This window comes from Podarcis erhardii (assembly GCF_964252035.2).
Source record: "Podarcis erhardii genome assembly, chromosome: 11".
In the NCBI taxonomy this organism is placed as follows: domain Eukaryota; kingdom Metazoa; phylum Chordata; class Lepidosauria; order Squamata; family Lacertidae; genus Podarcis; species Podarcis erhardii.
The window spans coordinates 48,693,212-48,718,600 of NC_138501.1; the positions used below are offsets into that span (position 1 = coordinate 48,693,212).

Consider the following 25,389-nt stretch of genomic DNA (forward strand, 5'->3'; position numbering starts at 1 on the left):
GACCTAGCAGAGTACACGCAGAATCCACGGAAGCAATTGGCGACTTGGCTGCAGACAGGATAGACGAAGCGGGAACCAGGAACTTGTAGTTAGGTGTTTATTATATACAGTGGACTATTTACAGGAACAGAACACGGATCTTTTGCTAGCTCTCTCTGACACGACTCACAACTCCTACACTGACACACAGAACTCTGAAACTCTGAACACTGAACTAACACATTCCAGTTAGTAGGCCATTAATTATCACTCCCTTGAGAGAGCTTGACCAATCAGGGAGTTGTCTCCATGTTTCTGTTATCACCAGGCAGACTTACTCCTTCAGACTGCCTTCTGGCTGTCTGCCAAACCTTAATTGACTCTGTGTGAGTAGCTGCACGTACACAGTTTCCCAACAACAGAAGGCGACGCAACCAACTTTCTTTTCTGTCTGCAGAAAGCTCAGAGCCAGCTGAAGCTGCCCATCGTCCCATCTCTCCAGCGGCTGCTGATTTATCGTTGGGCTCATCAAGCCCTCGCTACCCCCGCTGACCACCCGCTGCTCCCGCTCATCTGGCAGAAATTCTTCCTCCTCTACCTCCACCGCCCGGGGCCGCAATATGGGTGAATTCACATCTGGAGGGTTTTATTTAATTATTGTTATTTATTTCATTTCCTGTGTTGCTTCCCCACCAGGCGTCCTGAAACGATTTACCCTGTAATGACGTAAGATATAAGAACTGGCTAAAAACCATTGCACACAATCACAGAAACAATTTTAGGAAACAACTGCAAATATAAAGGCAGTTTAAAGTGACAACATGACATCAATTCAGATCCCAGCTGGGATGAATGTTTTAGAAGGCTCATTGAAAGGGGAACACATTTTGCTTTTTGGTTATATGGGTTGCTCTGCATGCAAAGGGCCTTTGTCCGCCTGTTAATCCCTGGCAGCCTCACCAACTGAAAGGGTTCAGTTAGAGTAGGTGATAAAGAAAGGCAACCTTCGGCCTGAGACCCTGGGGAGCTGCTGCCAGCCAGAGAAAACAACACTAGGGGTAGACAGGCAAATAGTCAATCCCGTAAAAGGCAGGTTTTTATGTTCGTGCATTGGAGACGAGCAGGGGAGGCGGGTGGCGCTGTGGGTTAAACCACAGAGCCTAGGACTTGCCGATCAGAAGGTCGGCGGTTTGAATCCCCGCGATGGGGTGAGCTCCCGTTGCTCGTTCCTTGCTCCTGCCAACCTAGCAGTTCGAAAGCACGTCAGAGTGCAAGTAGATAAATAGGTACCGCTCCGGTGGGAAGGTAAACGGCATTTCCGTGCGCTGCTCTGGTTCGCCAGAAGCGGCTTAGTCATGCTGGCCACATGACCCGGAAGCTGTACGCCGGCTCCCTCGGCCAATAAAGCGAGATGAGCGCCGCAACCCCAGAGTCGGTCACGACTGAACCTAATGGTCAGGGGTCCCTTTACCTTTTTATTGGGGACTAGCAGGTGGCAGCTCAGGAATCCTGGTTAAAACTGAAATTTCTCCTTACCACGACACAAAAACCTGCCTCTCTCCTGATGTACTGGGCTCCCAGCTCCCACCAGCCCGAGCCAGCATAGCCAAATATATTTAGAAACATGTATTAAGTTTAATTTGGGTTTTTCTTTTAAAAAATTGCAGAAATCGGACAAACTTAACAAAATAACTCATGCAACTGGAAGTAGACTGATTTCTCCATTGCTACGTTTCATTATAAAGAAACGTGGGTGGCGCTGTGGGTTAAACCACAGAGCCTAGGGCTTGCCGATCAGGATGTCGGCGGTTCAAATCCCCGTGACAGGGTGAGCTCCCGTTGCTCGGTCCTAGCTCCTTCCAACCTAGCAGTTCGAAAGCATGTCAACGTGCAAGTAGATAAATAGGTACCGCTCCGGCGGGAAGGTAAACGCCGTTTCCGTGGGCTGCTCTGGTTCACCAGAATCGGCTTAGTCATGCTGGCCACATGACCCAGAAGCTGTACGCCGGCTCCCTCAGCCAATATAGCGAGATGAGCGCCGCAACCCCAGAGTTGTCCGCGACTGGACCTAATGGTCAGGGGTCCCTTTCCCTTTAAGTTTCATTATGACCACCTTAGTCTCTTTTTCTTCAAAAGGGAAAAGGTCTACATAGTGCTTTTCTAAGCGATTTCACTTGTGTTGGTTGTAAATGAGAAAGATACTTCTTTTTAAGGTTACCTGTAGATGGATGCATTGGGAAAAGGTTCTTCCAGAGTCCCGCTCACCTGGGCTTATTAAGCGACCTGAAGCATCGTCTGATCGAGGCTGCAGACTTCCACCACTCAGCCAGCAAAGCTCTCAGGTTGGAGAGCCTGGCAGGGTGCAGCGAAAGCTTAGCAGAGAAAGGAGGTGGCAAGAAGGTCTACCTGACCTCCCCTGAACTGCACAAGGAGCTCGTCAGGTAATCATATATCTCCAAAGAAGACCTTGTCCTGAAGCAGAACCTGGGGTGCTGTTTTTCTGGAGCATCTCCTTATGCTCCTTAAGGCCCATGAATAACCATAGTTTAGAGGTCCCGGGCCCTAAGGAAGTCAGATTATCCTGCACCAGGGCCTTTTCAGTGATAGCTCCAACATGGTGGAATGCTCTGTCCCATGAGACTAGGGCCCTTCAGGATTTAACCTCCTTCTGCTGGGCCTGTAAGGCAGAGCTATTCTGCCTGGCCTTTAATTTAATTTAATTTGAATTGAATTGAATTTTATTTCCCTTCTCTTCCCTCCCCCTCCCCTTTTATGAAGATCACCCGCTCTGAGACTCCACAGCTAATTCTCCCCTGGCCTCCTCGCTGGCCCAAGTAGGACCAATTCAGCCAGCTAGCCCTGGGGATTATCTTTTTGATTTTTGATTTTTATTGTTATTCATGTTTTTATACTGCTTTATATGCTTTATACTGCTTTTTATGCTGCTTTTATAATTAAGTGTTTTAAATTTGTTGTTAGCCACCCTGAGCCCAGTTTTTGAACTGAGGAGGGCGAGGTATAAATAATAATAATAATAATAATAATAATAATAATAATAATAATAATAATAATTTTATTATATAGATCCTCTGGCTAGGTTTCTCCTAGGTTTTCTTTCTTTCTTTTTTAAATAAATTTTAAATTAGTTTTTCAGCATATTATTTTCAAAAGCAATTAAGCGTACTTTTACATCTAACACAGGTTTTTTTGACTTCCATCAATCACATCTGAAAATTTTCCAATCTATTCACTCAATGTACATTTCTTATTTTCACTATTGCATTTGTACCTCATAACTAATATCTCTCCTCTTTGCAATATTTCATATATTAGTCCGTACAAAACTTCCTGTAGCCCTACTAGCGTAATTTGTTGATATAGTTGCTCTTCAAATAATTCATATATTTCTTCCAATCGTCTGTGAATATCCGGTCCCGCAGGTTTCGAATCCTTCCTTGTCATTTTATCCAATTCTGCGTAGTCCATTGATTTTGTTTGCCATTCTTCTTTCGTCGGAATTTCTTCTTGTTATGCTTTTCAGGCTTTTCAACACGTTTGTTTTGTGGCTGGAAGAAGAGAGCTTTCAGAAGGGGGACACGTACATCCCCTCCTTACCAAAGCAATATGATGCCCACAGGCTTGCGAAGATCATGCAGAACCAGCAGGTAATTTGCAGGGTCAAAGGTGAGGTTGCTATAACTCTGTCCCCCCCGTAATACACCTCCAACTTAGCAATTAACTTCGCGGGCTGCCATTCCCTGGAAAATCCGTCAACCCCCAACACTTCATTCTTCTTGGACTCTGGCGAAAACCTGCCTGTTCCAGAAGACTTTCAGCTTATTGATCTCTTTGTCATTTTTTTTTAATATACATGATGTTTCTAGCGGATGCATTTTAATGTAGTGTATCTTTTTCATGTTCTGTAAGCCAGCCTTCACTTACCGGGTGCCGTCTATTTTTTAAAAAAATAATTTTTATTGAATGATTTTGTGTTACGAAAAACATTTCAACCATACTACCACTAAATATAATTGAGAAATAAAAATTACACACATCAATATTTAGTTTATTTGTTATTTACTGTCTTATTTCCTCCCAAACATTCCATACAAAACACACACATGTACACACACACACACACACACACAAAGATAATAATGAAAGTAAATATTCGCCCCCCTTTTATCTTACAAAATCTTTTCTTCAATTTTGACTTCCCGTCAAGTCCCTTTGCATATGTTTTATCTTAACCGGGTGCCCTCTAGAGGACTGCAACCCTCAGATGTTGGTTGGGGCTGATGGGATTTGTAGTCCAAGCGCCTGGGACAAAAGTGTGGAAGGAATTTTAAGGGCTTTAGAGATTGCCCAGTCCAGGTGTGTGTTTGTGTGTATGTGTGTGTGTAGACTCCGTAGCAACAGGAAAAATAAAGATCTGCCTTGCTTTTGCCGGATCCCGCCTCCATCCATTCCTTCTCTGACTGATAATGGACTTAAGGGACACTGTAAAAGCCAAACCCAATTTCATCTGTAACATTCCCAAGTGCTTTTTTTGGACTTGGGTGGCTTTAGAGAGCTGCTTGGATGATGTCCAAATAGGCAATTCCGTCAGAGGTGTGTATGCGGCATGTGTCCCTCATGAGAGCGTGGCCTTTAGGATCTTGTTTGAAGTGGTCACAGTAGCTTCATGGACCTAAGTGGCTCTCCTCCCCTCGCTCCCTCTAATGGTGCTCTCCTGGAATTTTTCTATCAGTCTTTAACCTAGTTCCCATAAGGTAACAATAAAGGTAAAGGGACCCCTGACCATTAGTTCCAGTCGTGGCCGACTCTGGGGTTGCGGCGCTCATCTCGCTTTATTGGCCAAGGGAGCCAGCGTACAGCTTCTGGGTCATGTGGCCAGCATGACTAAGCCACTTCTGATGAACCAGAGCAGCGCACAGAAACGCTGGTACCTTCCCACCGGAGCGGTGCTTATTTATCTACTTTCACTTTGACGTGCTTTGGAACTGCTATGTTGGCAGGACCAGAGACCGAGCAACGGGAGCTCACCCCGTCGCGGGGATTTGAACCACTGACCTTCTGATCGGCAAGCCCTAGGCTCTGTGGTTTAACCCACAGCGCCACCCGTGTGCCCACATGTATATTACGTATGGGGTTCTCAGGAAGCCCAGCTTCATTCTCAAAACTTTATTCTTTCTTTGGGGAGGAAACCTCAACCCACTGGGCAGGTTATTGGACGGAACCCCCATTAGGGAGGAGCTTCATGCAAGCCACGCCCCTTTGGGGAGAGGTTGGAATTGCATTCCTTATGGTGGGGTTGAGAAACCTCAAGAGACCATGAGATGGACACCAGTGGGATGTTCTCTGTTGCTCTGCTTCTCTTCTCTACCCATATCTGATGCCCCTGCCGCCATGATGTAAAAGAGGCTGGGAGCGTTCCCTTCCACGGCCATCTATATTTGCCCACCTCTGTTTCTTTTCTCTCGTCCCGTCGTAGGATTTGTGGATAGAGTTTGTGGACACTGAGCGCGTTCAGCACGAATTCCAGGAAGTGCTGGACTCTTGGTTTCAAGTCAAGGTAGAATCGCACGCAGCCTCAAGTACTTTGTCTTCACAGACGGACTTCACGGACCCTCTGCTAGGTAAGCAACGCTCACAGTGCTTAGAAACACAACAACAAGACATCAGTGCTTTAACTGAGACTTTTGCTTGCAGTACTTTAATGGTGCAGCTGTTTTGGATCGTTAATATAGAAAAGGCATTTGTAACTCCAGTTCAGCGGCGTAGTGTGGGTTGTCAGCACCCGGGGCAAGGCAAGTAATTTGCGCCCCCTAACCCGGGGCAAGGCAAGTAATTTGCGCCCCTAACCCCTAACTTGCCGCCACTGCCAGCTTCTTCTTGCTGCTGCCTGGGCTGGTCGGGTGTGGTTCTCTCCCGCGCTCAGCGCTGCGCTGGGCGGCCGCTGCACTGTCCCTCCCCCAGATAGTCCCCCCCTCACTCTCTCTCCGCTCCGCACTGCAACGCACGCCTGGCACCCTCCCCCTGCACAGTGGACGGCGACCGGGCAGCTCGGATCGGATTCGCACAGCCAGCACTGCAGTGAGAGAGAGTGAGTGAGCCAGGTAGGGGCAGAGAGCTGCAAGTGCGAGCGCCCCCCCCAAATGTTGCGCAAGGTGCGGCTGGCCCCCCCTGCACCCCCCACGCTACGCCACTGCTCCAGTTTCCTTAGTAATTGCTGCAGTGATTATATTTATATACTCCTGCTTTTGGGTGGAAAAGTAAAAACCCACTTAGATTAAAATGCTCAGAAGAACTTTTGTTCCTTAAGTAGGTCTTCTTGATAAATTTATATGCTGAGCCTACAATTCCGATTTGGCAATCCCTGTAATCTGTTTCTGCAAAACTGCAGAATTGCTCAGAATAGTGAGTAGGCGAACCTCTCATCATAATGGGAGACTGCAGAAAGAAATGATCTTCATGTTGTTTCCACTTTGATATTCTTACATTAATCTTGCTTTCAGAGTAGGGTAGGTGGGGGGTTATCATTTTGCTGTTTTGTTTTACTTATTTATATGTTTTTATCCTGTGTTTTATTCTGTGAACAGCCCTAAGAGCTTGTGTTGAAGGGTGCTATGAATGAACGAATGAATTAAATCAATAAATACATTCATTCATTCATTCCTGAGAAGGGTGAGTAGATTACAGTGGTACCTCGGGTTAAGAACTTTGCTTCAGGATGAGAACAGAAATCGCATGACAGCAGCGCGGTGGCAGCGGGAGGCCCCATTAGCTAAAGTGGTCTTCAGGTTAAGAACAGTTTCAGGTTAAGAACGGACCTCCAAAACAAATTAAGTACGTAACCCGAGGTACCACTGTATCTAAATTTCCTTGCTTGATAATTGGTTAAAAGCTCTGCAAGTTTAGTCTGCACAGGTCTTCTGAGTTGTAGCCCATAAAGTTCTACTCAAGGTTGGCCCATTGAAGTTAATGGATGCTGGTTAGTCATGCCCATTAATTTTAACAGGTTCACTCTGAGCAGAACTAAAATGGGATGGAGCCCCATGTTTGGAAATTGGCAGTCATAGGAAGAGGCTGACTTTCACAAGCTTAGTACCAGGCAGAGGGCCTTTTTGGTAGTGGAATGCCGTCCCATCAGGTGTTAAGGAGATGAGTGATTATATAACATTTAGGACACATCTGAAGGCAGCCCTGTATAGGGAAGCTTTTTAAGGTGAAATGTTTTATGTTTTATTATGTTTTTATATATGCTGGAAGCTGCCCAGAGTGGCCAGTAATAATAATAAATTATTATTATTATTATTGTTGTTGTTGTTGCTGCTATTGTTGTTGTTGTTGTTATACCTGCAGGCTCATAAGTGGTCATCTCCTCTTATGTGGTGACCATTCAGAGTAGTTAAAGCAAACCAGACTCAGACTACAATTTGATATCCAGGTTTGTCAGATAACCTGCTCAGTAGAATTAAAGAGTAACCGGGGGAGCCAGGAGGCGCTGGTGGGGAATCCAGTTGATCCCGCGTTGTAAAGTGCGACGTTTTAGTTTTGCAGAGGGGCAGCAATGAATGGCATTGTGCAGAAGTTCTGAGAGCGGTAGAGACCTTCTTAAAGGTGTGAAACGATTTCTCGGTGCAAATTTTGCTTTCTACCTGTTGCTGATGTTGTAAACAAAAATTGCCCTTTCCCCTTATGGGGTATCCAAGAGCCCATATAGAGTCCTTACATAGGTTCCCTATTGGTAGGAGAAAATAATAGAGGCCAACCAGAGAATATTGAGAAGCAAAGCAGCTAGTAAGCTTGATCTTTATTGAACTGTTGCAACAGGGTGCTCCCCTCACACGCAGGAGAGGAAGAGGAACCCAGAAGAGTGGCGCGCAAGGCCTTATAAAGACTTTTGAAATTGCCACCCTGTAGATCAAGACCACCCCTCAGATACATCATACCTACATCAGATAAAGGCTGTCTAAAACAGAAATTTGAATGTTGTTTTTCTCCTGGTTGTTTATCTCCTGTCTGGCAGGTTACTTGATTGGATACCCTGCTTACTAGATTGGATTGCCTAGGGAGCCTGGCCAGTCTTTTGTAATGATAAATACTTAGTTCCTGGGCCAGGTCACAGGTTCACACCCTATTCAAACACAGACATACCCTTAAGACAGGATTTGTGAAGGAAAAGACAATGGGGAGGCTTTTCCATTTTCCTTTGACCCTGCAGAGAAAACATTTGGTCAGTTTGGGAATCAAAATGGTTCCAGGTCGGTCTTCCTGTGCTGATCTATGTATGTGCTTGGTTGGTACGCTTATGAACATTTAACATATATCTAAGACCTCAAAATTCCTATCACACTGATCAACCAGAAAGCGGTGTGACTGCTGACCGCTTCACATGTCTCTTCTCTTTCAGCCAAAGAGAGAATCATCAGCAGCTTAAAGAAGTATGACGCCCCCCAGGCCCCTCTCCACCTTCAGCCGATGAAAGCTCCTGTGCCTGCTATTTCTCCTGCCAGCTTGGTGAATCAGAGAGAAGCCAAAGAGCTGGTTCGCGCCAACCTCAGGATCCTGCAGCACTGTGCCAAGTGAGACCCAGGCTTCCTTGTCCTTGTCTTTGTGCATCTCTCCTCTGTGTTGTGTTGAGCCCCTTTAAGCGTAGCCCAGCCTCCAGGCTGCCTCCTCCCTCTCTTCCTTCGGACAGGGAGAAACCCTGCCGCAGGCCTGTGTTAGGCATTCCGGGTGCTGCATGCAAACCTTTGGGGGCATCACTTTCCCCTCTTTCTTTCTTACGTGCAGTATCCACGGCTAGAAAAAGAATCCCATGTGCCTGGAAGCCTAAATGTTTGAGGAGAGCTCTGTTCTTATTATTATTTTGTTGTTGTTTTTTTAAAAATAATATTTATTCCAGTTTTAAAGGTTACAAAAAACCCCACTAAATTAAGCAAGAAAAAACAAAGCAATACAACACAATAGATACAAACAGAAAAAAAGAAAAAAACAGCACAGAAAAATACGAACAAAGAACAAATCAAACCTTCCTATAACTTATTTTTCATCTGCTTGTTTCCTTGACCTCCTCACACCTCCCTTTTTTGTAGTCTAGTTCAATTAGATATTTCAGCAAATCCTTTCCATCTTTGTTTTTATCCTAATAATTTATCTTACCATACTGTAATTTTACACTCTCTTCTTTCACCAATTAACAATCCATTATTACTTAATCCTTTATAACATTTCTGCTAAAGCCACATAACTTCATTCCAACATCCTTCTAACATTCCTTAATTTTACAATGTATCTGCAAATAAACTTTAAATTTCTTCCAATCTTCTTCCACCGACTCTTCTCCTTGGTCTCGGATTCTGCCAGTCATTTCCGCCAGCTCCATATAGTCCTGTTCTTATTATTATTTTGGTTAATGTATGGGTTGCTGCCGTTGTTGATTTTTCAGGTCTGCGGCGCTCCGAGAGTCCCAGCAAGTGGCTTTCAACAGCGAGATCCTGGACACACTGCCAAAACTTTACAGCAACAGAGAAGAGCAAGTTACTCACCATCTGGAGTGTCGGGGCAGCTCCGGGAAAAGTTGCCAGGGAGCAGCTCTCGTGACAATCCAGGTTGGAACAGACACCTCTCCCTTCTAGAGTGTGAGGGCCTCGGCCAGCCCCACGCCCTCATTTCTGAGCGCTATGGGGTGGGTTTTTGAGTACAGGGGTTGTATTCAACTTAGCAATTTCCTAGACTGGTTGGACGCAGAGGGACGGTGGGAGGAACCAGCTGGGGAACTCCCAAGGGACTGGTCCAGCGTCACCCAAGTATAATTTAAAATTTAAAATTTAAAATTTAAAATTTAAAATTTAAAATTTAAAATTTAAAATTTAAAATTTAAAATTTAAAATTTAAAATTTAAAATTTAAAATTTAAAATTTAAAATTTAAAATTTAAAATTTAAAATTTAAAATTTAAAATTTAAAATTTAAAATTTAAAATTTAAAATTTAAAATTTATACCCCGCTCATCTGGCTGGGCTTCCCCAGCCACTCTGGGCGGCTTCCAACAAAATATTAAAATACAGTAATGCATCAAACATTAAAAGCTTCCCTAAACAGGGCTGCCTTCAGATGTCTTCTAAAAGTCTGGTAGTTGTTCTTCTCTTTGACATCTGGTGGGAGGGCGTTCCACAGTGCGGGCGCCACTACCGAGAAGGCCCTCTGCCTGGTTCCCTGTAACTTGGCTTCTCGCAGTGAGGGAACTGCCAGAAGGCCCTCAGAGCTGGACCTCAGTGTCTGGGCAGAACGATGGGGATGGAGATGCTACTTCAGGTATACTGGACTGAGGCCGTTTAGGGCTTTAAAGGTCAGCACCAGCACTTTGAATTGTGCTCGGAAACGTACTGGGAGCCAGTAATCTTCATGGGTGAGTTCGGAAGTTGAAATCTGTTCTCCCAGGTCCCAGTCCAACACTCTGATCCCCACAACACACACACAAACACTTTTTCTCCCTTATGACTATGGATACTAGATACTTGCTCTAAAAATTCCAGGGGGAGATTCTGTGTCATGAGTCACATTCTGGGCCTCTGTGATGCTGCACGCCTTGCATGGGCCCTGCTGTAGCTCACTGTTCCCTCTTTAAGTTTGAAGGGAAGCACAAAAACGAAGCCATCAGTCAGCAGCTTCATGCTCTGAAGAAAGAAGTGAAGCAGCTGCAAGCAGAGGCCTCTCAGCCCCCATCTCTGAGTGTGGTGGAAGCCGCTGTGCACGTGGAAAACTTTATAACGTAAGTTGCTGGGCATATCTCTCTCGGGTCATGCTACTCTGGTCCTGATGATGTCCAGTGCTGGAAACTTTAGGCATACAACTGGAATCTAGCTCAACATCTGTTTGGTGGGATAAAGCAAAATAAAGTGGTACCTCGGGTTACATACGCTTCAGGTTACATACCCTTCAGGTTACAGACTCCGCTAACCCAGAAATAGTACCTCGGGTTAAGAACTGTGCTTCAGGATGGGAACAGAAATCGTGCGGCGGCAGCGCAGCAGCAGTGGGAGTCCCCATTAGCTAAAGTGGTGCTTTAGGTTAAGAACAGTTTCAGGTTAAGAACGGACCTCCAGAACGAATTAAGTACGTAACCAGACGTACCACTGTACCTTTGTTCATCAGGCCGTGGGCAGGGCCCAGAGGACTCTATGCAAGGTTCTGTTCTGGTCCTGGTTCTTGTAGCCTCTCCTCCTTCATACCATAGCCCCTCACAACCCCTTCAAATGTATTCTAAAAGGCCTCTTTTAATGTATCCCATAGATGGAAACTTCCTTCATCTTGAGAACCATCATGCAAAATTTTATTATTAAGAGGTGTCTGATCATGCAAAGAACTTCCCAGAGTGGGTAGCAGGTTGAATGGCTGCAGTGTGGCTTCCTGCGTAATATGTTTCCTAATTTCATTTGGTTTTGCACAGAGCTTTGATAAATATCTACAAGCTTCAGTCTACGCCCGGGATTCACAGAGTCGGGATCGACCTGTTCTTTGCCGTGGTGGGATTTGTCTGTGACGAAACACAACGGCATCCGCCTACGAGGCAGTTCTTCACCTCCTGCATTGAGATCCTTGGCCAAGTAAGCTGGTCTGGCGTAGAATTCTTTTTTGCTCATAGCAAATGTTTTCTTTGTCATGGACGCTTTAGGCCTAACTTACACCTCCTTACCACCTTCTTGATGACATCCATGGAGCCGTGAAATTAAAGCTCATAAATAAGTTTGAAGTGAGGATTTACACCACTTTTCTTTTTTCCCTTTTTTAAAATCAGTTTTTATTAAGTTTTACTAATTTACATTTCAAGATCATCATTTAGACAACCTCAAATCAATGACTTCCCTTCTTCTCTTTCCATGGTTCATTTTGTATACCATACATCCCTGCATATTTTACATGAACTAAACCATTCAGTAATCCATTGTTACACCATCAAAACTCATTTACACAGTTGAATTTATCTTAATGCTACCAATGTTTTTAAATGTACACAACTTTCACCCAAATAATCAGTAAACATTTCCCAGTCTTCTTTAAACGTATATTCTTCTTGTTCTCTTTTTCTATATGTTAAATCTGCAAGCTGTGCATATTCCATCAATTTAAGTTGCCATTCTTTGGTTGGGACCTCACTCGTTTTCCATTCACTTTTCTAAGGCCCATTAATAGGTCTTGTCTAAGGCCCTTGTGAGGGACGCGGGTGGCGCTGTGGGTTAAACCACAGAGCCTAGGGCTTGCCGATCAGAAGGTTGGCAGTTCGAATCCCCACGACGGGGTGAGCTCCCGTTGCTCGGTCCCTGCTCCTACCAACCTAGCAGTTCGAAAACACCTCAAAGTGCAAGTAGATAAATAGGTACCACTCTGGCGGGAAGGTAAACGGCGTTTCTGTGCGCTGCTCTGGTTTGCCAGAAGCGGCTTAGTCATGCTGGCCACATGGCCCGAAAGCTGTACGCCGGCTCCCTCGGCCAATAAAGCGAGATGAGCGCCGCAACCCCAGAGTCGGCCATGACTGGACCTAATGGTCAGGGGTCCCTTTACCTTTAGCTTTAAGGCCCTTGTGTAAAATTGTCTTTGGTCCTCGCTTAAGTGCAGGTCTATCTATTAACAGAGACTTGAACTGAAGATTGATGCTCCGTAGTCCAAGTGTAGATGAGCTGTGGCAAAGCCAAGCAGAATACAGAAGGGTCTTGCTGTGCTGTGTCTTTGCTTAACAAATCTAAGTCTCTTTCCAGGTGTTCATCTCCGGAACCAAATCGGAATGCAAGCCGGTGCTGCAAACAATTCTGAAGAATCGGAGGCTCTGCACACTCCTGTCTCCTTACTTCACTCCTGTTGCCTCCCCAGGAGAATTTGTCAGCTTGTATGAGAAAGTTGTGTCTTTCCTTGGGGACGACAACAGTGATGTCATTTTTATGCTGCTCACAAAGGCAAGAGGCTCTCAAAGCTCTCCCTTTTATGACCCGGGAAGTTGATTTCACATGGGTTTCCCTTTTTGAAGGTTTGTTGTGGGTGCACAGAGGGTGGAAGAATGTTAATGCAAGTACAGCCAAGCTAGATAATCTTACTGAAATGTACTCCTTTAACCTGTGGTTTGGAGGCTTACTGTGCTAAGACGTTCCAGCATAACAATACAAAACGAATGTCCAGCTTCTTCCAGGCTAGTGTAGATGGAACATGCCACACTCTTAATCAGTGGCCTGATTCCCCATTACACTAAACTATGGCTTGTTTAGCTTATCTTTGGTTTGCTTGAACACCTGAATGATGGTTTGCTATTTCAAACTAGCTATGGTTTGCTTGCGGCCCACAAACCACAATATTAGAATTGAAGTTTACTTACAAATCTCAGCTTATGTGAGCCATAGTTTCTCGTTATGTCCAAACACGCTACCCTGGGAGTAACTCTGGTTTGTTTTGATGCCCATCTCCAGGTGCTTGCCTGGCTACAGAGACCCAAGGCAAGAGCAGTTAGTAAATGAAACCAACAGTAGGCAAAACAAGCCATGGTTTCTTTGCTCGTCTGCAAGGCTGCCCCTGGTTTGTTCAATAAACCATGGTTCGAACAAGCCGTGGCTTACTGTTTGGGGCATATGCAGCTAGCATTAAGAAATCCAGAATGCATGCTTGCATCCTCCCCACTGCTCTCTTCAGATTGTGAAGTTCTTTTTTTGTATCCCTAATCAGTGTTAACTTATGTTTTGAACATAAGGAGAAGAGAGGGAAACTGGAATCGAATAAATATTCAGGGTCTCCCAACTTGTTTTATGCCTCTGATCAGCAACAGTTTGGCTGCAGCGGCCCTCGTTCATTTTGAAGGGGCAGGCAGATTCTGATTTATTACTTCTTTGTCTGAAGGTTACCCTTCAGGCACTGGAGAACTATGCTCACTACTTTCTATCTCAGATCTCCCATTTCCCCGCAGCCCTATCCTCAAAGCTCTTTGTGCAAATGCTTGTGGCGATCACACAGGGTCCCCAGACATTTCACCGTCTCTTGATCCCTGTGCCACCACTTTATTTCTCGCTGCCACCACCCAGGCCTTACCTGGGACAATACTGAGTCCAGTCAGGGTTAAATTGGGACATAAGCGTTTGTTTATTTATTGCAGTTTAACAAGCGTGTGGTTTCATAAACAGTATCAGTCAATTACATTCATGGGGTGCCTATCCAGACCTATAACTTCCGCTCCCTGCTCTCACTCACTAAACCACCTCTCAGATATTTACTTGTCTTCCTAGCTCCTAACTGTTCCTGACTCAGCCTATTTCGCTACTGTCAGGGAACTGCCATCGGAGCCAAGGGTGGTGGTAAGGCTCCCTAATGACGCTGGAGAGGGAACCAGCAAGGAGAGAGGGAGAGCCTCCGCTGGGGAAGGAAATAGACGTGACGCCAGGGAGAAAGGGGAGGCTGAGGGAGCTTCGGAGGGAAGGCTCCAGGACTCTTCCAGTGAGACCAGCGGGGAAAGCACAGGACCTCCCCTTGGGATGCCCACTCTGTGCAGAAAGCTTCCGCACAGAGAAGCTAGGCGGCGACTTAGTGTCAAAGAACTTTTATGTTGGAAGAAATTCAGGAAATGCCCACTGACGGATTCTGCCAGTGATTGAGACAGTCACAGAGTACTGACTGTCCAGCCAGGGGAAAGTTTTAACCAAACTACTCAGCTTGGAGCAGTTTGCGCCTTACGCACAAGCAACCCCAAACCCCATTACAGCTACACTAACTCAACCTACCCACAGACTCTATCCCAGTTCACTCCCACTCCAACCAACCACCAAACTCCCCTCTTCACCCCTTCCAGAGCTGGTTTTATAGTCCCTCTGACTCTACCCCCTGGGTCCTGACTGGGCAACCTGTTTAATTATTTCACCTCCAGCACTCTCTCATATGTTAACGTCACAATGCTCTCCCTCCTTTTCCTCTTCCAGTTTGACCTCCCTCAGTGGCTGCACAGCTCAAAGCCCCCGCTCTCTGAGCGGACCAGGCTTCTGGAGTCCATCCACTTGGCTCTCAAAGCCTGTGGCCTGGAGCCCGAGGAAGACCTTCTGATGCCTTTTTCGATCTTCTGCAAACACTGGACTTGCCTTCTCCAGTACCAGTTCCCCGACCACTACAGCAGCTACCTGAGGCTGCTCATGGAAAGTAAGTACCTGGTGGGGCACTACACCTGGTGGGGCCTTCAGGCCAAATTCGGCCACCTGTTTCAAAAGAGCTGAATTGCACCGCTTCCACTGAAATTTGGTCCCACCTTTTGTGTGGGTGTGTCTGCATGTGTGGGATAGATGTAAGGTCCCCTGCCCTGAAGCGCTTCATACCCTGCAAGGAGAAAAAGCAGATTTCTGCGGCCTGTATAGATGCACACTAATCATACGCAAACAAAGAGGCACTGCTCAGCTTTCTTACATTTTATGACTCACTTTTGCGATTGCTCCTTAGAAAAAGAAGAGAATGAAAGTTAAGATGCTTTAGACTTTTCTTGGTCTCTTGTGGACCTGCTGCGAAATGCATAGCATTATAGATTGTAGAGTTGGAAGGGACCACGAGGGTCATCTAGTCCAACCCTCTGCAACGCAGGAAACTTTCTGCCTGAACCCAGGACCCTGAGATTTGTGAGCCTCATGCTCTGCCGAGTGAACTATCCTCCACACTGGTTAGCTTATACTAAGCCCCACCTAATGCAGCGACGGGCACCTTTTTGGCTTGGCGGGCCACCCCTGTGGGCCAATGTTGAAGTGGGACAAACCGCCTTTCAACCATCTTACATCCTTAATAGTTCTTAGCACATGGCTGGTAGTCCGGGACATGGGATCTGTAGTGTGGGGGGACTTTGCTAGCCCTGCACTTGGCATTTCAACAATCAGAGGACTGGCGAAGCTGTTTTCGGCAGCAGTTGGCCTTGTCCTTGAGCCCCAGCCCCCTGGAGAACCTGGCCGCATAGCCAATCTGGCAGGGTAAAACTGGCTGCCTGCGGCCTGTGAGTTTAACCCTGCTTACAGAAGGGATCGCCTTCACAGCTGATCCAACTTTGTCTCAACCTTCCCACCTCTTATGTCAAATATAAGGATGGGCGTGAGACAGGTTGGGTGTGTTTTGAGCGAAATGGCCTCATGGGCCAAATTGGAAGCTGGGCCGCATTGGACCTGAGGGCCGGCGGTTCCCGACCCCTGCTCCCATGTAATTTCTGGTTATTGGCACCTGTTACTTGGACAATCTGCTCTGGGCCTGCCCCCTCAGGTTCCTCGGATCAGCTCCTGAGCCCTGACTGCTGGAAGGTGTCCCTGAAAGCCTTGGGCTGCGGCTCTGTGGCAGCGAAGAAAGATGCCGGGAAGGAGAACGCTGGCGAAAACATCGCACTGCAAACTTCCGTGCAGCTGTTTCTGTCCGCAGATCAGGTGGGCGGCTGGTGTAGCATTGTGATACGATCTCCTTGCAAACAAGGGGAAGGGCTGTAGCTCAATAGTGGAGCATCTTTCTTTCATGCAGGAAGGATCTAGTCTGACGTTTCATGGGCACCAGGGAATGTCCCCCAAAACACCATTTAGCCCATGGGTACCATGCTGGTGGGATGCGGGTGGCGCTGTGGGTTAAACCACAGAGCCTAGGACTTGCCGATCAGAAGGTCGGCGGTTTGAATCCCCGTGACGGGGTGAGCTCCTGTTGCTCGGTCCCAGCTCCTGCCAACCTAGCAGTTCGAAAGCACGTCAAAGTGCAAGTAGATAAATAGGTACCACTCCGGCGGGAAGGTAAACGGCGTTTCCATGCGCTGCTCTGTTTCGCCAGAAGCGGCTTAGTCATGCTGACCACATGACCCGGAAGCTGTATGCCGGCTCCCTCAGACAATAAAGCGAGATGAGTGCCGCAACCCCAGAGTTGGCCACGACTGGACCTAATGGTCAGGGGTCCCTTTACCTTTACCATTCTGGTAACTTCAAGCTTAAAGCACAGGCACTACATGTCTATGATTAAGTAGGTAGGAGGGTATTTAAAAGGATCTGTGTATAGCAAGGCTTCAGTGACCCTCTGCCCTTGTTCTGTCAAGGCAAATGCTATTTAGCAGCTGGAAATTTAACGTCCTGCCATCTGTTCTTTTGGAAGGTAGATATAGAAGGATTCTGGATCTGTCCATGTAAGAGGGGTCGAATAAAAACAGTGAGCTGTGTTCTATTTCATTGTATATTTTATTCAGATTCCAGAGCCTCTCTCATAACGCCCCTTGTATGAAAAGTGTCAGGGAGGACAGAGGAATGCTATTTAAATTACCTCTTGTCCGGCCAGAATTCGTATGTCGCTAGAAATGTAGCTAGATTTTGTGCAACAGCCCGTAAGTCAAAGAAAGCAAAAGAATACACAGCTGCATAAATCGTCATAAACCGCTACAGTTCTTAGTTAAATCTCTTACTCTTTTAAACTTTTATGGCGTTTTATTCTCTCTGGACGCATATTTCAAGTACTTTCCATTAGTATATTGATTGTTAAATCCCATATCAATCATTTTTGTTTACGTAGAGCAGTGTTTCCCAACCTTGGGTCTCTAGCTGTTTTTGGACTACAACTCCCATCATACTTAGCGAGCAAGACCAGTGGTCAGGGATGATGGGAAGTGTAGTCCAAAAACAGCTAGAGACCAAAGGTTGGGAAACACTGACGTAGAGAATTATGCAGAAATTCTGGTTTAATATGCTGGTTGTTTGCCGTAATAAACATTGATTGATTGATATTTAGCTGCTAGATGGAACTCTGGTGTGTGGCAGCCTAAGGCAGTTTCTTATTTCCTTGAGCAATGCCGTTAAAATGCATCATCTAAGGCAGAGCTAGCCAGGTAGTAGGTTGGGATCTACTGGTAAATCTCTGGATCGCCTACAGGAGGCGGTCCAAAGTTCCCCATAATCTACTGGCGGCAAAGTAAAGTGGTAAGCTCTCCGTCTGGGATGGCAAGCCATGATCTGCTTTGTACATCTTCCCAGGCCTCAGAGCTTTCTTCCTCTGCAGGTGATGGAGACAATCGACTGGCTTTCTGACTACTTCCTGAAGCTGCGCTTGTCTTCGCAAGACTTCCGGAGCTTTGGCCTGTTCTCCAAGTGGGCTCCCTACATAGACGAAGTGACCTGCTTCGCGGAGTATCTCCTCAACCGCCTGGTGGACTCGGAAGTCGCCAACTTGGCACGAGAGCCAGTTGGCAGCGGCAGGACTCTGGAAGGTAACACACAGGCAAGAGTGTAGAACTCTACAGTTCTACAATTTTACCTCTTTTGAAGAAAGTGGTTAGATGTTTGTGCTGTAAAAATATCTCTGCTATGTTGCACATGTGTTTTTTTTCTCCTCCTTCCCAGCGCTGCGCTCTTTGCATTTGGTCATCACCAGACTTTTTAGGCCTTGGATCCTGGTTTTGGAGAGAGAAGACGCAAGGTGAGAGGAAGTCGAAGGGAGGAAACATTTCATGTGTCTGTCTCTGTGAAAGGGCATTTGTGTAATTCCGTTTGCGATAATCAGTCAGCTCCTCGTTTATTTCTTTTTTGGAAAAAAAAAGGTTTATTGAATTTTAATAACGATGAGCAAGTTATAGAACAAAGGAAAGGAAAGAAAAGTGGTCTTTAATTTTTTTAAAAAATAAACACTAAGCTGTCACGATTGCCAATAAGGAAAGCAATAGGATACAGCTGTGTGATTTACTGAATCAATAATGAAACATACCTGGAGGAAAATGATATATATTTGATACAATTCTTTGACTCCAATTACAAAAGGTTCCATGGTCTAAATTAAAATAATTACAAGTGTTTATTAAGAGATTTTTAAAAATAACCTTGGATTGTACTCAGAATCCCGAAACTTTGGTTCCTGGACACTCTTTGCTAATTGATATGAATGTATGTTTTTATCTACAGCTCTGTTAAGAATACAGTTGTACCTTGGTTTTCGAACAGCTTAGTTCTCGAACATTTTGGAACCTGAACGCTGCAAAGACTGTTCTGGTTTGCAAACCATTTTTGGAAGCCGAATGTCCGACGCTGCTTCCGTGGCTTCCAATTGGCTGCAGGAAGCTTCCTGCAGCCAATCAGAAGCCACGCTTTGGTTTCTGAACATTTTGGAAGTCGAACTGACTTCCGGAACGGATTCCGTTCGACTTCCAAGGTATGACTGTATTGTATATTTACTTAATGAGCATGCTTCCTCTTAAATACTGCGTATTTCTCTTTTTGCATTTCCTGTGCTACACTGGGATAGATGGCCCACAATGGTCTGAATTGGCACAAGGCAATTTTATAAGCTTATATTGGTTGACCTCTTGAAATTGTGGCAGGGTGCCAGGAAGCAGGTGGAGGGTAGTGGCTCTTGTCTAAAATCTCTCTTACCTCTCTCCCTCTCCCCGCGTTTTGTTCCTTAATCAAGCAAACAGACCTGTTACCCTTGGCTGGAGAGCGACACACCTGTGGCTTCAAATATGGTGCAGTTATACGCAGGCAGCATAGGAGTTCTGCACGAAAGCTTTAAAGGTAGGCAAAAGTCCATACTGGCAGCCATTAAATATATCCTTTAATATTCATGCCCACCATGAATGTTTCCCTTCCTTAGCCTTTTTCTGAATTGCACATTATTTGTGTGTGGATTTCGTTCCCACTTGTGCTATCCATGCTGCAAGGAAGGTGTTCATTCACCCAATTTCTCCAACAGGCGAGGCTTATTATTATTATTAAGAAGAAGCTTGTTAGTTGCTTGCCATTCGAAGGTCTCCAAACAACGTAACAGCAATACACACACGCAACACATAAGAGAAGGCAAAAAAAGTGGGGGTCATTCATCTTTTTCTTTTTTTTAAAAAAAAGTATTTATACTTTTCAGATTTATACATTTCACTGATTTTACAATCATTTGAACGTTTTGAAACTTGACTTCCTTCCCCCACTTTCTGCGGTTCCTTAAATTTATTTTTAATATCTTCTGCATATCCAAATTAGCTTAACCTGTTCATTTATTCATCTTCTTTAAATATATACTCTCATGAAACTGCAGGTGATTACAGTAACTCTGCCAGTGCTTTTATCTGTTTACAATTTATCTGTAAACATTCAATAAACCATTTCCATTCTTTTAGAAAAAGTTTGTTATCTTGATTTCTTATTCTTCTGGTAAGTTTCACCATTTCTGCATATTCCATAATTTTTGTACCCATTCTTCCTTTGCTGGGACTTCTGCCTCATTTTTGGGCAAGTCACATTCTAGCCACTGTAGTCGCATACATGAATAAGTTTCTATATGTTTTAGGTAGTCCTGTCCCTAAAATTCCCAACAGAAAAGCTTCTGGGTTTTTTTAAACGAACACTACTTTAAACATCCTTTTCATTTCATTATATATCATTTCCCAGTAAGCCTTAACCTTACTATAAGACCACTACATATGATAAAAGAACAACAATGGGAAGGCTGTTAGAATTCCTGCTCCATGATTGCAGTCATGGGATTTTTATCTATCACATGACGGTATATGTTTTGGCTCCACAGAGTGGGAAGTGACGGAGACAGGATGTTTGTGTTACTGTGTTCCGTGAAGTGGGACTATTGTCCTTTTTCTCTTTGCTGTCTGATGCTAGAGAGAGAGGGAGCCATGTTGCAATGCTCCGTGTGTGTTTATATGTAAATAAAGTAGATTAGCCAAAATGCTGAGTTGCTGAGGTCTGTTACGCAAGCTGTGAAGACTCTGTGGATCCTTAAGTCGCTGTGATGTTTGGGCAGAAGAAAGCGTTTGAAGCTCTCGAACGCTCGACCAGGAGGGAGAGAACATGCCAGTCGGGCATGTGTCCCTACCAGGGTCCTACTCGAGTGTAAGCTGAGCTCCTGACAAAGGCTACCTCATCTGATTCTATGGGACATATTGTGGGCTTCCTATAGGCAAGTGGTTAGCAGATGCTGAGCTAAATTTGCCATTTCCGTTTTCCTCTCCAGATAAACTGCTGCCAAGCCACCACGGGCCACTTTGGCTCCACCTGATGCACTATTGCGAGACGTGTACGGCCCCCAAAATGCCGGAGCACATTCTCTACACGTTCCACGCCGAGTTTGGCCGCCTTCCCTGGAGGGAGATGCATCCGGACCGGCAACTCATGGAAGAATTCTTTAAAGTAAGAGGCAGGTGCTTTGGATAGAGAGCCATAGCAAGGGAGGGGGAACGGGGAAGGAAGTTTGGAAGGAGCTCCCTGTCCTCTTCAGGCGGTGCAATTCAGGGGGCAGGTTATGCAACGGAGCCCTGAACCTGGGATGGCAAATGTGTGGTCCTCCCAGTGGGTCAAGAAGTGGGAAAGTCTGTTGGGCTTAATGAGGATCTGTGAGCCAGAAATTCCCCACCCTAGTTACTATTGGCTCCCAGTACGTTTCCGAGCACAATTCAAAGTGTTGGTGCTGACCTTTAAAGCCCTAAACGGCCTTGCCCCAGTATACCTGAAGGAGCTTCTCCACCCCCATCGTTCAACCCAGACACTGAGGTCCAGCTCCGAGGGCCTTCTGGTGATTCCCTACTTGCAGTGCTCTTCAAAGTGTGTTCAAGGAAATTGTGGGTTCCTCAAATGCCTGATAGGGGTTTGTCAATGAGCAAAACAGCAAGGTTCCTCGTAAGACAGGTATCCCACTGCTACCACTGCGTATCTGCAGGGTGAGCGCCTCTGGGAGGCATTCCCAAATTTTGCCAGCACCTTCCCTGAACTGTACACCTGGAGAAGAGGGGTGAGGAACCAAATACTGTCCTTCTGGCCTCTCCCCTTTCAGACGTCCAGCGCCGAGGGCCTTCTGGCGGTTCCCTCCCTGCGAGAAGCGAGGTTACAGGGAACCAGGCAGAGGGCCTTCTCGGTGGTGGCGCCTGCCCTGTGGAATTCCCTCCCATTAGATGTCAAGGAAATAAACAACTATCTGACTTTTAGAAGACATCTGAAGGCAGCCCTGTTTAGGGAAGTTTTTAATGTTTGATGTTTTATCTTGTTTTTAATATCCTGCTGGAAGCTGCCCAGGGTGGCTGGGGAAACCCAGCCAGATGGGCGGGGTATAAATAATAAATTGTTGTTCTTCTTTTCTTTTCACTTTTCCAGGTTGAGAGAGGCAGTCCCAAAAGCTGTTTCCTCTTCCTGGGCTCGGTTCTATGCGAGATCAACTGGGTCAGCGTCCTCTCTGATGCATGGAATCCCAACCCGCCTCCGGGAACACAGGACATGATTGTGTGCCTGCTTTATATGGTGGTCCTTCTGGCAAAGGAAGAGCAACTTATAACCAGGGAGGTATGTCCCAGGACTAAGCAGCTCCTCCCCCCCGCCCAACGGTTGTCCGCTAGACCCTCCCTCCCTCCCGAATTGAGCTTCTCAGACGTTTTCCTGTGCCAACCAAAGTTGGTACTGATTTCTGCTGCACAAACGGTCCTAGAATCATAGAATCATAGAGTTGGAAGAAACCACAAGGGCCATCGAGTCCAACCCCCTGCCAAGCAGGGAACACCATCAGAGCACTCCTGACATATGGTTGTCAAGCCTCTGCTCTGCACATTGCAGAATTGCTTTTGCCCTGGTGGAATATGTCCTTGAAAGGGAATGTTCATGGGCCCAAATCTCTCTTGAACACTTTTTTTTGGGGGGGGGGGGTTCAATCTGATCTTTTATTTCCCTTCTCTTTCCCTCCCCCTCCCCTTTTATGAAGATCACCCGCTCTGAGTCCCCACAGCTAATTCCCCCCTGGCCTCCTCGTTGGCCCCAAGTAGGACCAAATCAGCCAGCTAGCCCTGGGGATTATCTAATTGATTTTTGCATTTTATTGTTATTCATGTTTTTATGCTGTATTTTATGATGCTTTTATAATTAAGTGTTTTAGATTTGTTGTTAGCCGCCCTGAGCCCAGTTTTTGAACTGGGAAGGGCGGGGTATAAATAAAATTTTATTATTATTATTATTAATAATAATAATAATAATAAGCAGAGGCTTAGCTGGAATGTATGCCACAGGTCAGTTAAAGGCACCAACGAGGTTGAGAGGTTGTCAGCAAGGCTGAAAAGGAAAGTCAAGGAGGCTGTTAGGGCAAAGAAGACTTTTCAGAAATGGTGTTCTGTTCTATACCCATTGAAGTTAATCCCCATGACAACCTTAGGCCCACTGATTTCAGGAGGTCTGCTCTGAGTAAAGGTTAAAGATAAAGGGACCCCTGACCATTAGGTCCAGTTGTGGCCGACTCTGGGGTTGTGGTGCTCATCTCACTTTATTGGCCGAGGGAGCCGGCATACAGCTTCCGGGTCATGTGGCCGGCAAACCAGAGCAGCGCACGGAAACTCTGTTTACCTTCCCACCAGAGCGGTACCTATTTATCTACTTGCACCGGCATGCTTTTGAACTGCTAGGTTGGCAGGAGCAGGGACCGAGCAACAGGAGCTCACCCTGTCGTGGGGATTCGAACCTCCGACCTTTTGATCGGCAAGTCCTAGGCTCTGTGGTTTAACCCAAAGCGCCACCCGTGTCCCGAGTAAAGGTTAGCTGAAGGCAAAGTGTGGTTCTTTGGTTGACTGAACCATGAACGAGATCTCCATTCCCCCCCCCCCCCCCCAAACGTCAGGAGTCTCCGCTGCTGAACCTCCTGGGCCAGACCAGCTCCCTCCCTTGGCAGCACGTCAGCGTTTTGTCCTATCAGAGCATCATCGGCTACTTCAACACCCACTATCCTCCGTCTATCATCCTGGCCAAGGAGCCGGCAGCTGAGCTGATCGTCAAGCTGCTCAAGGCGTCGGCGGGCTTCGGCGCTTCCTCCGACAGCCACATGCATCTGGTAAGGACAGCCCTGTGTGGGTGGGGACAGCGGTGGAATTGGGGGTCTCAAAATCAGCAGTGCCCTGTGCGAGGCCAAAATTTGGCTCCCCTCACCGCCTCTCGCCGTCCATTCTGCCTCATAGTTGCGGCTTCCCCGAGGCTCTGCAACCAAATTGGCCCCCGATCTCCCAAATCTGCTTCTGGTGGGGATGAAAGAGACGCTCCACCTTGTGGTTTCTGTGCTACGAGATCGCCTCGCTCCATAGGCGCCCACTTGCCAGCTTAAATTGGCTAAATTAGCGCCTACAGGTGCCACACTATGCAATTCTGCATTTGTAAGGGCTCAAAGTTTTAGTTGTTGTTGTTTAGTCGTGTCCAACTCTTCGTGACCCCATGGACCAGAGCTCGCCAGGCACTCCTGTCCTCCACCGCCTCCCACAGTTTGGTCAAACTCATGTTAGTAGCTTCGAGAACGCTGTCCAACCATCTCGCCCTCTGTCGTCCCCTTCTCCTTGTGCCCTCCATCTTTCCCAACATCAGGGTCTTTTCCAGGGAGTCTTCTCTTCTCATGAGGTGGCCAAAGTATTGGAGTCTCAGCTTCAGGACCTGTCCTTCCAGTGAGCACTCAGGGCTGATTTCCTTAAGAATGGAGAGGTTTGATCTTCTTGCAGTACATGGGACTTTCAAGAGTCTCCTGCAGCACCATAATTCAAAAGCATCCATTCTTCGGCGATCAGCCTTCTTCATGGTCCAGCTCTCACTTCCATACATCACTATTGGGAAAACCATAGCTTTAATTTTTTTTTTATTTTTTTTTAATAATATTTATTAAAGTTTTCCAATTAATTACAAATTAATAAAACATCCAATTTCAAATCTTTTTCCAATTACATCCTTTCAGGACTTCCCCTTCCCTCCCCCCCTTGTATTCCAAATCTCTCAAATGATCTCAACAAGTTCTTCTCCTCAATTCAAACTTGTTATCCTTAACCCATTTTTTTTTTTTTAAAAAAAAAAAAAAAAAAAAAACATTATTTTCCATTCCCCTAAAATCGGCTTATTCCCACCACGAGTTCCCCACTTTAGAATACCATGTAGATGTATATAGCCTAAATAAAACATAGTTTACGCCTTTAAGGATTCCACATTTCCCACCCCCCCTTTTCCCGGTTGCGTTCCCAATGTTCCTCAATGTCCGATATTTCCACGTCTCTCTAAATCATAGTCCTTTGCCAGTCCTCTTTAGTTTCGAATGTCCAATCATGGAAGGATTCTGTCTCAAAGAGAGGCCCATTTTTTCCATCCAGATTTTTATATCCAGGAGTGAAAAACTCCAAATTATAATCCTTAAGCTTGTCAAATCTGGATGTCCCAAATGTCCCCACTTTTAACTTGGTCCAATTCTTGTTATTTTATTGTTCTTATTGTCCCTGCTTTCCTGCACAAATGTCCTAATTCCAAAAGTTAGTTCCTTTACAGAGGCTTGTTATTCAGAAACAAAACATTACGTCAAGTTCCTTTCATTCCACAACAGATGATTCCATTGTCTTCTTCGGTGTAGTGGCCTCTGTAGTCATAATAATGTTCCATTTCTGCAGTTTCCCAGGAGATAAACA

The 25,389-nt window shown here is 45.9% G+C and overlaps 1 protein-coding gene across 1 annotated transcript in view; it reads left to right on the forward strand.

The window, feature by feature from the left end:
• Window positions 1-25,389, forward strand: part of EPG5 (ectopic P-granules 5 autophagy tethering factor) — an 84,670-nt gene that overhangs the window by 38,982 nt on the left and 20,299 nt on the right. The window contains exons 22-38 of the mRNA XM_081881746.1: window positions 437-603; window positions 2,193-2,420; window positions 3,521-3,644; window positions 5,474-5,618; window positions 8,396-8,567; window positions 9,434-9,596; window positions 10,616-10,758; window positions 11,437-11,593; window positions 12,743-12,937; window positions 14,936-15,149; window positions 16,242-16,399; window positions 17,997-18,204; window positions 18,338-18,413; window positions 19,398-19,501; window positions 20,949-21,124; window positions 22,082-22,267; window positions 23,583-23,792. Of these exons, the coding sequence (XP_081737872.1) occupies window positions 437-603; window positions 2,193-2,420; window positions 3,521-3,644; window positions 5,474-5,618; window positions 8,396-8,567; window positions 9,434-9,596; window positions 10,616-10,758; window positions 11,437-11,593; window positions 12,743-12,937; window positions 14,936-15,149; window positions 16,242-16,399; window positions 17,997-18,204; window positions 18,338-18,413; window positions 19,398-19,501; window positions 20,949-21,124; window positions 22,082-22,267; window positions 23,583-23,792 (2,826 nt within the window). The remainder of the gene's footprint in view (window positions 1-436; window positions 604-2,192; window positions 2,421-3,520; window positions 3,645-5,473; window positions 5,619-8,395; window positions 8,568-9,433; window positions 9,597-10,615; window positions 10,759-11,436; window positions 11,594-12,742; window positions 12,938-14,935; window positions 15,150-16,241; window positions 16,400-17,996; window positions 18,205-18,337; window positions 18,414-19,397; window positions 19,502-20,948; window positions 21,125-22,081; window positions 22,268-23,582; window positions 23,793-25,389) is intronic.